We start from the raw sequence: 12,962 nt of genomic DNA, 5'->3' as shown, positions 1-12,962 counted from the left end.
TCGCACTCTGGAAAATCTACCCGTACTATCTTAGATGTGACCTATATACACAATGCTAATCATACAAAAAGTTATTGGCAGAGTGAGGAGGAGCCAGGAATGTTCGTCTCAGAGTCATCAGGGAGTTGTTGGATAATCGCTTATGCGGGAACAAAAGATAGATTCATAAATGGTGCATTATTAATGTTCCAATCACAATCAAAGACCTTACCACGATGTCATGAGCTCTACAAATTTCTTTAAATGACTGACGGAAAAACTATTACCTAATCTACCTGAAAGGTCGCTTCTGGTAATAGACGTCCAATGGTAAGGCCATTTCACTTAATTAAAGAAAGCCCCTTCAATGTCTAATATAAAAAATATTTTTATATATATATTATACGCAGGAATAGCTTTTTAGAAGCTATTCCTTTAGCTTTATCGGCATTTTGAAGACACCTGGAGAAAAGCTGTGCTGTGTGAGCTAATCAAACAAAATAAAGGTCCACCGACATTTGCAGTGGATGAATTATAACAGCTCACGAACACGAAGTATTAAGGCTGCCACCTTACCATTGCGACCTCAACCCGATTGAGAAAATATGAAGTCTTGTAATAAGACAGGTGGTTGATAAGAACGTGGCACAAGATACAAAAGAAATGTATTTATTAATACATTTCATTGAAGTATGCAGGAAATAGTATTATTTGATAAATTATATATGCTAAATGTAAAATAGGTATATCTTTTATTCATAACTGGCAACATTATGTCACGCGAGTACAGCGCTACGTCTGGGAGACTTCTTTCATGAAAAGGACTATAGGTACATTATAACCAATACATCAATTTATGATAATAAATTTGTTTATTTTATTATCATAAATTGATACAAAACCGATAGACCTGATTCAAAAACCGATATTTTCGATGGCAAACATAGTCTCTGATTCATGATTAACCTTAATATAATTTCTCTATCGGCTACTGGCAAGTGGCCACACAGTCTAGTGCTCGCTAGTTGCTTGTATATTCATTATTCGTAAAATTACTCAATTTTCATATTTAATAAAATGTAAAATATGTTGTTGTAGATAAATTTATTTACCTAGCAGGTATAAAAGGCATCAGTATAATCAACGTAATTCGTAACTTTATTTTTTATATTTAAAACATAACCTATTGTAGGCATTGGATGATTACAATCTAGTAGTTCCATGTTTCTGTTCCAAGAGTTTGAAAGTTGTTATGTCTTCAGACGAAAGTTTTTTGTGGACTAGTGCTTCAAATAGTAATAGTGATAGTGATGATAGCAGTACGTAAGTGTAATGTGCTTCTTTACACACTATAATTACTGTTTATAAAAAAGTCTTTGGAATATATATAGTTCTCACTAATATCAAAATTACATACTAGTTTAATGGGGCAGTATATAGCTTATGATACTCATAAGAAATGGAAATGCTTTCTATTAATGAAAGAATTTTTACCAGAGGTTACTTCTCTACCTCAACCTCACAAACTTTACCACTTTAATTTTATTGATAATCAATTAGTATAGATAAGTGGAATCACCCTGAAACTTAAATGTAGTCTAACAAACTATTTGAAACTATAAAAGTCTCATTAAGTTCTTAGTTTTTAATTGATATAAAATGTTTGCGTAACTGAATTTTGTATTTATATATTATTTCAGATCTAAGAAGTTCTCTGAAATGCAAGAAGACTTTGTTAAAAATGAAGTAGATGAGAAATATAAAAAAATTAAGAATAAAGTGGTAAATGGAAATTTTATAAAAGATGAACATACTAGTGAAGTAGACTTGAAAATTGTTAAAAATGAATACAGTAAAGGTAGTATTGGTAACGAGGTACTATTTAATGACAGCTATTTAAACTTGAGAGTAAAAGAAGAACAGTCATCATGTTTTGATGACTCCGATATACCAGTAAAAAAGAAAAAGAAAAATAAAAAGAGAAAACATTCACTTCTAGAACTAAACAACGATGACAGATTGCTAGATGTAAGTAATAATGAGGATATAATTACAACTGAAGAGACAGTTAATACTAGATCATGCACAAATAGAGATGATCCAATTACAGCAACAGAAGATAGTAATTATGTTAAACATAAAAAAAAGAAAAAGAAGCGTCGATCTTCTGGTGAGGACTGTAACAACAGTAATATATCTGAAATTACTTATAATAATTTTAGTGACCCAAAATGCATAGATGAAAATAATTCTATCAGTGAAAATCATTTTGAAAGTAATGGAGGTAATGTTGATAAATTGGAGTCCAGTGTAAGGAATCTATCAAAGGTTTCCGACCGAATACAGTTTGAAGAGGATTTAGATTTTAATAAAAGTGTGGTGGAGGCCAATTTTAATCAAAAACAAATAAGACGATATTTAAAGAATCATACCAATCTACTGCCAATTTCTCCCAAAACTAAGCTGGATTCCACTATTACAGACACGGATGATGTTTGGCTGGTTAAATGTCCTCAAGATGTTGACATTATGCATCTTAAAGATATAACCTTAGGCTTAAGTAACAAAACAAAGTTAAAACTGGGTGGAAAGGTTTATGAGTATATGGTAGACCAGAATAACCTTAGGTTACCCATATTGACATTTCATAATCAAAGCAAGCCTGTTATTAAAAATTTAATAACAAATGGATGTATTTATTTAAAGAATAAAGTACCGAAAGTACATATACCCAACAATGAAGTCATGGTTAATGATCAAACAAATTTTATAGTGTTACCGGACACCAAGTGTCGTCATCCACTCTTTGGAATACATTATAAAAAATGTATTAAAGTCCCAGTGGAGATTGCCAAACGCTTACATACAGATCAAGAACAAAATTCCCTTCCTGTTCAAGATAATATTAAAGAAAAGAAAAAGAAACAAAAAATATATAAAAGGTCCTTAATAAGTGATGAATTTCAGGAACCAATAAAACTGGAACAGGAGGTTTCTAAGAAAAAAAAGAAGCGAAAGCTCAGTTCTGGTACTAACAGTCCCGTTAAAAGTAAGAGAGTGAAGTATGATCCAGATTCTACTCAGACTTGGGATTCAGAGAAAGCCATCGAAGAAAATCTTTTTAACTTTTGATCAATAACGGATACTTTTGTATGTGTGTAGTAATTTGACAAATAAAGTCCCATTTTATTGTTTTAGTTCCTTTATTTTACCCTGTTATGTAGTACTAAAAATACAGTTAGATAAAAACTTATTTTTTTTTCATCTTTTTAATTATTTTGAATTTTGGAAAACGTATATACGTGTACTGGAAAACTTCGTTTTAAACGAATCTTCTTTCGATTTTGCGCAATTTCACATATTTTTGACCGAAACACAGGGTGTTGATTAACAATGTAAAGCAAGATGGGAAAACAACATTCCGCCATGATTATTTCATTTGTTATTTCGTTGTGATCGTGAAGAACTGAGAGCTTGGAAATTATTGCTTTTTTGCTTTATTGTAAATGGTTAGGTGAGGTTAGTCTTGTTGCATAGGAACGTTTAGAAAACTAGTTAAATGTTTCGTTCACTCACTTATCTGACGGAACTTTAGCGACTTGATGGAATATAGATTTTTAACTCTCTGATTTAACTACTTAACTGCGACATATGCAAGAGCTCCGTCAATAAAAATATAAATCTCGCTTATTATATTAATTGTTTTACTTTAATGTCAAAGATGATTGCGACTTTTCTGTGACGTCGATAGTACGGTGTTTTATTGATATAAACGTAAATATATTTACATATATCGATTATTATTGGCGTCCATTGACAAAAATAAGGTGCGTAATGGGCTAACATATAAATGTCACGTTTTATATATCGCGTGCAACGTAGCCACACAAACTGAACTCACACTATACAATTAAAACTAACAAATTATTTCAAAATTTCAGGTACCAATATTAAAAATAAAAACCAGCCTTCTAACTGTATTTTTTTCGTAGGAACTAATAGGCAATTTAAATTAAGACTCGTCCATCAAAATATAGCAGGGTTGCTTAACAAACAAGACTTAATTAATATAGCCATCACAGACCTGCAAAGAAATTTAGGAAATGTAGACATCATATGTTTCACAGAAACTTTTATTAAACAAGGAAGCGAATCCAACGTTAAGATAAATAATTATAGATCAGTCTCTTCTTATTCTCGGCCGATCTATAATCAATGCCGAGGAGGTTCGTGCGTCTTAATAAAAAACAATTCGAATATTGTGGCGTTGAAATAAGTAAATACAACTTAATAATAATATGTATTTACTGGACTCCTACTTTAGATGTAACAACTTTTTAGTATAATTTAGACGAACTTTTAAGTAAGCTATGCAGTAAACGCAACAAAAAAACTAATACCAGATAGAAAGTAACATAAATGACACACAATCGGCCCTCCACTACTTGGCACTTTCAGACCATGAGACCACACAATCGCTGTCTTTTACACTCGAAGAAAACGAAAATTTTAAAGATATTCCAAAGTACTGGTTTATAAACAGACGAGAACTCAATAGGGAAAACACTAATACGTTTATTAGGTGTCTATCAAGCCTTACCTTCTCGGACGTATATAGGCTCCCCCACAACAAATGAAGCATTCGACAACTTCCATAACACTATAACATTATTTTACAATTTATGTTTTCCGATCTTAAAAACTAAAACTGCATTCAAACCTATCAAAAATAGATTGTTTACTAAAACGCTAAAAATTTTGTATAAGAAAAAGAACTTTATACCTAAAACAAAATATTATTTAAATAAGCACAATAAAAAACAAAATAAATCTCAAATATAACAAATACTCATGTATTTAAAAAAAATGTATACATAAATCCCATCAGCTTGCTAATGCAGAAAACATAAATTGCGCAAAAAACAAAACTAGAGAAGCCTGCAATGTAATTAAAACAAAAACACGAGACATTTTATTCAGAAATAGAAGCAATTAATAGTGATATCAAAACATATGAATCACCACATGAAATATGAAACTCATTTAATGACTATTTTACCTCACTGCCTACTAAAAATAAATCAAATAATTTTCCAGAAGCCAAAATCCCTCTAAATCATAAAATTATTTTTCTTTCCGCCATAAATAACACAGATATATTAAAGATTATTACATCGTTGAAAAGTAGAAAATCTATAGGATACGATAATTTGGATACCAAAACAATTAAATCATTCGCATTACACCTACTTCATCCACTGACATACATTATTAATCTATCGATGGCAGAAGTTAAACCGGCGCGCTCTATGATCGGTTGGCGGGCGATATGTTGTTTAGGAAGAACAGTTTCAGTCTTTCTTAAAAGTTCTAAATAACTAGATACGGCCATCTGGTGTGTGTCCATGGTAGTCTGAAACTCAACTGATCGTTTAACCGCCCGTCTTACAACCGCACTGATTGCGATAGTCAACCGCCAAATTTGCGAGCGTAATCGCAACCGCACAAAACTCAGTTCTGGAGTTTTGAAAACTCCATTCCGCGACCAAGGCGGGCGCTGGTGAGGCCACTTCGTGAGGCCTTAGCGTTAATAGTCGAAAATGGAATGTCAGAAAAGTACTTATCAAAAGCAATCGATAAGCAACGAAGAGATCGTTAGATTTGATTATAGTATTATTCCTCGTCTAGATTTATAGATGACCTACCATTTCTTGTAAAGGATCTTCACGAGGTAGTACTGTTTGCTGATTACACTTCGCGTTTATAAACGACGAAAACCATCACTTGAGAATATAAACAGTGCCATCTCCAGTGTAGTTCGCTGATTTGATACAAATTTAGGGTAGTTTTACTTTAGGTTGTTTGGTCCTTATTTGGTTAAAATAAAACTTCCTAATAATTCGTTGAGAAGAGGTGAAGATGGAATGTGGAATGTGTTTAATTTTTAAAAACTGTAGATTTATATACAAAAATTATCCTACCTGGCCACTAGTGGTAACATGTGGTACCAAGATGCGAAGGGTGCGTAGACAATAAAATTGAGGCGCGGCAAAAAGTTGTCCTAACGGTAACGCAATTAACTGTTCTTTTCAGAACAAATTATTGTTTCATGACGACACGTACTAATCACCTACAGGATTCCCCCTCTAGCGAAGCGTACCGGCAGGCGTATAACGCGGCCTCGGCGAGTTGTTCTTGTAGGTATTGAGGTGTTCCCAGTGTCTTGTTGTTTCAGGTTGTTGTCATCTTGATGTTTCAGGCTATTTGATGGTTCATGTAGTTCGCTCGCACTTGATGTGTTTTGCTTGTTGCAGGTACTCGTTGTTGTATCAGTAGGCACATCTTGCTCGGTGATAGTGTAGGCAGGTTTGAGTCTGTCGATAGAGATATTCATTTCACGGTTAGGTAACTGCAGCGTGAATATCTTACTGTCTCGTTTCAGCACGCGATAGGGTCCGTCGTAAGGTGCTTGTAATGGCTTCTTTACGGCGTCTATGCGTACGAATACGTATTCACATGTTTGCAGGTCGCGGTGAACGAATATGGGTTTTGTGTTGCTGTGTGGTTGACTCGGCATTGGTTGCAAGATACGTATTGCGTCGCGCAGCTGATCGATGTAGCCAGAGTCCATGATGACATCATTGCGGGTCGTTGATAAGAAATCACCGGGTAAGCGTATGTTGCATCCGTAGGTAAGCTGAGCGGCGCTTACGCCGGTGTCACTTCGCATAGCGGCGCGTAATCCGAGTAGGACGGTTGGTAGCTCGTTGATCCAGCTTCTTGCGGTCTGTAGTCTTGCTTTTAATGCGGCTTTAAGGACACGGTGCCATCGTTCGATGATACCGTTACACTGTGCGTGGTATGAAGTTGTACGCGTTTTTTCGATTCCTAGTAAGCGAGAAAGAGATGCAAATACTCTGCTTTCAAATTGGCGTCCTTGGTCCGTTGTTATTGTTACAGGACAACCGAAACGGGAAATCCAACCTTCGTATACCGCTTTGGCGACGTCTTCAGCTGATATTTCGCATAATGGGTATGCTTCGGGCCATCTTGTTGCTCTGTCGATCATTGTCACGAGGTATCGATGACCGCTGGCCGCGGTAGGTAGCGGACCAACGATATCAATGTGAACGTGTTCGAATCGTTCGGTTGGTGAAAAAATTGATAATTGACTTGATGTGTGGCGTTGTATTTTAGCGCGCTGACACTGTAGGCATACTTTTGCCCACTTGCCGACGTCTGCGTTCATTGAGGGCCAAAAGTAACGTTGCGTAATTAATTTTCTCGTAGTCTTGATTCCAGGGTGGCTAACGTTATGTACTGCGTTGAATGCGGTACGTCGGTATTCTTCTGGTAGGTACGGACGTAACTGTGAGGTTGAAGTTTCGCAGTGTAATTTGATATTTGAGACGGGCAGGTTGACTTTCTTGAAACATAAGTTGCTCTGTAGACTGAGTGCTTTAATGGTATCGCTATCGCGTTCTTGAGCTTCTGCAAGTAGATTGTAGTCAATCGGCGATGGACAGGTGATTGCTTCGACACGTGATAATGCATCTGCGGCTGCATTTTGAGATCCACTGACGTGTCGTATATCAGTGGTAAATTCGCTGATATAAAGTAGCTGTCGGGTGCGTCTCGGTGATTCGCTGTTTGTATTTGTTTTTGTGTAAGCGAAAGTTAGCGGCTTGTGGTCGGTGAATATTATTATTTCTCGTCCCTCGAACATTTTGCGGAAATGTTTGACAGCCATGTAGATGGCGAGTAGCTCTCGATCGTAGGTACTGTAGCGAGTCTGTGCGTCGGTGAATTTCTTCGAGAAATAGCCGAGTGGTTGCCATGAGTTGTTGATAAATTGATTGAGTGCGGCACCAGCTGTTTTATCGCTAGCGTCGCTGAATATAGCAAGTGTCGCCTGGTGAGACGGATGAGCAAGTAAAGCGGCGTTTTTTATGCTCTCTTTACATGCTTCATAAGCTTGCGTTGATTCAGTGGTCCAGTCGATCTTAGTTTTGTCACGCTTCTTGACGTTGTGCAGGTAGGTATTTAACGGCGCTTGTATGGTGGCGGCATCTTTGATATTTTCACGGTAAAAGTTTATCATACCGAGAAAACGTCGTAGTTCTTCTACGGTTTGTGGTTTTGGAAAATCTGTAATAGCTTGTACCTTCTCTTGGGGTGGCTGTATTCCTTCCGCTGTGACTTGGTGACCGAGGAATTTCGCAGTTGGCTGGCCGAAAACACATTTTGATGGGTTGATGGTGATGCCGTATTCTTCTAGTCGCTGTAATACGATGCGTAGATGTTTTCGGTGCTCTTCCTCGTCGATTGATGCTATGAGTAGATCATCAACGAAAGGAAATACGAAGTCGAGTTCGCGCAGTACTTCGTGAATAAAGCGTTGGAAAGTCTGTCCGGCGTTCTTTAGACCAGGACACATGCGCGGAAACTCGAAAAGACCAAAAGGTGTGATGATAGCGGTTTTCTCCACATCTTGCTCGCTGACTGGCAGTTGTTGGTACGCGCGATTGAGGTCAAGTGTGGAGAAAATTTTCTTCCCTGCGAGTTGGTATGTGAAGTCACGTATGCGTGGTATGGGATACCGATCGGGCTTGGTTATGGCGTTGAGTCTTCGGTAATCGCCACACACGCGTAGGTCTCCATTCTTCTTTGGCACGACGTGAAGAGGTGATGCCCAAGGGCTTTTGCTTGGTCTGCATAACCCTTGATCGATCATATTTTGGAATTCCTCCTGACCATTTCGTAACGATGCGGTGCAATGGGGCGTGGCTTGCAGTGAAGGGGCGGTCCATTTGTTTCAATGAAGTGTTCAACGGAATGTTTGGGACTAAGTTTCATTGAAGTGATTCTGGTTGTGCCTGGGAAATCTGCTAGTATGCTGTGGTAATTTTGCTCAATGTCAATACTACGAACTGTAGGTATGTCTGCAGTACTGAGTTGAGCGTTTGTTACCAGTTTTGTTTTCCCGTCGATCAGTCTTCTGTTTTTTACGTCGACAATGAGGTGGTGGTACTGCAAGAAATCTGCTCCCAGGATTGCCTTAGACACATCTGCTACGACGAATTTCCATGTGTATGGTCTTCGGAGGTTAAGATCAAGTTGGAGTGACTTCTCTCCGTATGTTGGAATGACCGTGTTGTTGGCGGCGTAGAGTTGAAACGGCAGTGGTTTTTCGCGTGAGCCTTTTGCCTTTGGTAGCACGGAGATATTGGCTCCTGTGTCGACCAAAAAGGTAAGTTTCGTTACCCTGTCGGTAACGAAAAGGCGGTGTGATGATTCGGTAACGCCGGTTCCCGCCGCGGCCAGCGTTACTTTTAGTTTTCCGACTGATTTATGGGCTTGAAACTGCATGGTGGTGCGCATTTCTTCGCGTCCATACCGTAGCGATGATGGTAATAGCAGTACGGCATTGGAGATTTTTTCCGGCTTCGATCTTCCATCTGCGACTCTTGTCGGTTTTCGTTTCGATTTGTTGATGCGTTCCGCGAGCGTGATTGTGAATGTGAATGGTGGCGAGAACGACTGTTGCGGTAGTTGTCGCGAGGTTGTGCTCGTATCTCAGCGACTTCCAAAAACAACCTTCTTATTTCACCGATGAGGGTGTCGATGGTTGGTTGTTGTTCTGGAGGTGGCACACGGAGTGACAGTGAGATACCGGAGACTTCTTGGCTCGACGGATGTGATGAATCTTGACGCTCTGCACCGGAATTTTCTGTGTTCGTCATCTTCAATTTTCTTGGTGTTCTTCTCGGGGTCACCACTTTAGGGTAGTTTTGGTTTATGTTGATTGGTCCTTATTTGGTTAAAATAAAACTTCCTAATAATTCGTTGAGAAGAGGTGAAGATGGAATGTGGAATGTGTTTAATTTTTAAAAACTGTAGATTTATATACAAAAATTATCCTACCTGGCCACTAGTGGTAACATGTGGTACCAAGATGCGAAGGGTGCGTAGACAATAAAATTGAGGCGCGGCAAAAAGTTGTCCTAACGGTAACGCAATTAACTGTTCTTTTCAGAACAAATTATTGTTTCATGACGACACGTACTAATCACCTACACAAATAATCTTGAGCTAAACGAAAAGAAGACAAAATGTATTAAATTTCTCAAGAACTGGATTTGTTCAATCACATAATTTAAATATAATTTGCTGAAAAGTCTAATTTCTTAAGTACCTACTTGATTTCTCGTTTTGAAGATTTTTGTTTATTTTAATAATGAATTAGGCTAATTTATATGATCGCGCGGTAGGACTTAGGATCATTTACATGACCGCATATGTAGGCGCGGCAGTCTGGCATCAACTTGCGCCTTGCCTTGTCGAACTAACGTCATTTACGGGAGTTTCCCTAGTTAAACGTACGCATAATATTTTATATGCAGTTAGATGGTGTGCTTTATAGTTACTTTGCATTAATCATATCTCAATATTACTGTAAAAATACTACTTATTCGTTTCTGAATCATTTCAGTATGCTATAACGTCAAAAATAATTCGATTTATTTTGGAATCTAGGCGATTTTTCGCATCAGTGGTCTTTTATTGCGAGTCATATGAAGCAAATAAAAAAGCAGAATTCTAAAAGATTCATTGTTTTTATGTTTTTAATGCCAATGCTTTTATCTGATGCCGGCGACAAAGTAAAGATGTTATACACTTTCGGCAAGAAATACAAGCGACAAGTACGATCAAGACATGGCTATCTTTTCTCACCAAAATTATCTATTGGACCTTCTGCTGACTTCACATCCGGAGACCTACCAAGTCTCTGTTGACCCGCCATTGGGTTCATCAGATCATTGTGTGGTACGGAGCATTGTGCCGCTCACGCGCCCTTTACGGCCTAGCTTTGCGGGCTGTCGCCGTGTGTGGCACTATAAGTCAGCAGATTGGGACGGGATGCGGTCTTTTTTTGCGTCCTACCCTTGGGGGCCCATTTGCTTTTCGTTGAGTACTCCGGATGCCGTCGCTGACTCTGTCGCTGATGTGGTCCTGCAGGGCATGGAACTTTTTATTCCATTCTCTGCGGTGCCGGTCGGTGGCAAGTCCCAGCCTTGGTTTAGGCGTTCGTGCAAAGAGGCTTTGCGCCGTAAGCGTGAATGCTTTAAAGCCTGGGCAGAAGCGGCAGATCGGAGCATTAAGGTCGTCATCGACGGAGCATGCTCCGACCTTAAACCCGTCGAAAGTGATATCGAACTCAATCCGTCCACTGTGTGATAAGTGGCACAGGCTTGTCTTTCATCGTCAGCCCAGTTGAGCCCAACACCGACGGAACTATATTTTTCCATTCAAGAATGATATTTTTGTACATCATCCTGTAAGTTTTTTAAATACTTTTGTAACTTACAACTCAATACCCGTTTATCAATCTCCGCATACCATAACAAGTAACGTGATACTTTAATTGTTATGACTACACAAGCCGAGACAGTTAGTCAAGGCGTACAAAAAAGGAAGACAACGAAGATAAGATGGACCTAAATATATTATTAAAATTCATTAAAACTTTCGATGGCTCTAGGGAAAAACTAATCCCATTTCACAACAATTGTGGATACGCCTATGATTTAGCAAGTGATTCAAAACGGTCTGTACTATTAAAATATATTTTAAGTCAGTTGGAGGGTAAAGCCGAAAGTGCATGTGCCATTAAAGAATTTGAGTCATGGGAACAATTATCAGAATTTTTAAATACACAATTCGGGGAAAAGAAACATTATTCGGCCTTATTATGCGACTTACAAAATTGTAATCAGAATAATGATTCGGTTAATGAGTTCGCTTTGCGTGTAGAATCATGCTTATCCAAATTATTGACGGAAGTAAATCTATCCCAAAAAAAAGAAAAGCGAACTTGCTGGCCGAATCGCAGCTATGCAGGATCTAGCTGTGCATCATTTTGTCATTGGTTTAAAACCACAATTATCCACAATTGTCAGATGTCGAGACCCGGAAACATTAAACGACGCTATAAATTTAGCAATTTCCGAAGAGAAAATAATGGAAGCTTCTCGGAAACGATATAATAATCCTCAAAGTCAAGGGCCGCTAAATAAAAATAATTATTCGCGCCCTAATTATCAATTTCGAGATCGTTATCAAAACAAACCAACATTAGCATATGAACGCACTCCTAATAATGTGAATTTAAGCAGTGCACAATCACTGTTTTGTCGCTATTGTAAAGCTAAAGGGCATGTGATAGAAAACTGCCGAAAACGCGAATTTAATAATAGAAGATTCCAAAATACAAATCAAAATCCACGCACATTCCAACCACGAACTAACAGTAGTTCTAATCACGTAAACTTTGCAGATCAAATACCTGACGAAATTACTGATGAAAATAATGAAGAAGGCATAGACACAGTGGATCATTTAAACTAATCCCAGACTCGCGTAAGTGCCGTGCGGGTCATAAGATAAAATACGGCACAACATATAACAACAATGTTGTCAATTATAGTAATCCCATTTCTTTACCCTGTAAATCAAAATCCAATTCCTTGGCTCCGCTACATGGTAGTCAATTTCGTAAAGCTCCAATATCCTCTCAGGGTAATCCAAGTCCAAAGGCTCCGCTACATGATTGCCATATTATTAACCAACGAGACGATATTATGACTAGATCCTCTGTATCCACTACAACTAAACGTCCCACTAAATCTTATGCTTCCGCCGTGAAGTTTGGACTGCCTAATTCCACTGTATATACCAATACACAACACAGTACAACCACAAGCTCTAACTCCAAAGACACACCTACTGTGTTCGAAGTGACATCCAATGCCATAAAGAGATCCTTACCATATGTGTTACTCCAGACAAATGTCTCTGAAATCCCAATCAAATTCCTAATTGATTCAGGCTCGTCAGTTAGCCTAATGAAACAATCTTGCATCCAGAAAAAACTATTCTTTGAACCGCCCAAAATCTTACTTAAAGGAATAAACTCAAACAGA

The 12,962-nt window shown here is 38.0% G+C and overlaps 1 protein-coding gene across 6 annotated transcripts; it reads left to right on the top strand.

Moving 5' to 3' along the window:
* The first annotated feature begins 729 nt into the window (after positions 1-729).
* Positions 730-3,173, top strand: LOC123712354. Of its 6 annotated transcripts, none has more exons than XM_045665386.1 (3): positions 782-809; positions 1,172-1,302; positions 1,680-3,173. In XM_045665386.1, the coding sequence occupies exons 2-3, from the start codon at positions 1,232-1,234 to the stop codon at positions 3,109-3,111; spliced, it is 1,503 nt and encodes a 500-aa protein (XP_045521342.1). In that variant the 5' UTR covers positions 782-809; positions 1,172-1,231; the 3' UTR covers positions 3,112-3,173. The 6 variants fall into 6 exon arrangements, with proteins under 6 accessions (XP_045521345.1, XP_045521342.1, XP_045521341.1 ...); XM_045665385.1 differs by lacking the exon at positions 782-809 and adding an exon at positions 816-1,098; XM_045665389.1 differs by lacking the exon at positions 1,172-1,302 and having other exon boundaries at positions 730-809.
* The last annotated feature ends 9,789 nt before the right edge of the window (positions 3,174-12,962 follow it).

Source organism: Pieris brassicae, chromosome 7 (genome assembly GCF_905147105.1).
Source record: "Pieris brassicae chromosome 7, ilPieBrab1.1, whole genome shotgun sequence".
Lineage (NCBI taxonomy): Eukaryota > Metazoa > Arthropoda > Insecta > Lepidoptera > Pieridae > Pieris > Pieris brassicae.
Note: the sequence above shows the minus strand (reverse complement) of the source record. Positions and strands in the feature narration are given on the sequence as shown.

What these genes read in the sequence shown, in the direction of transcription:
- LOC123712354 (XM_045665386.1), top strand. Translation starts at nt 1,232, where the DNA reads ATGTCTTCAGACGAAAGTTTTTTGTGGACTAGTGCTTCAAATAGTAAT. An exon ending in GATAGTGATGATAGCAGTAC is followed by an intron (nt 1,303 to 1,679) that starts GTAAGTGTAATG and finishes ATATTATTTCAG; the next exon opens with ATCTAAGAAGTTCTCTGAAA.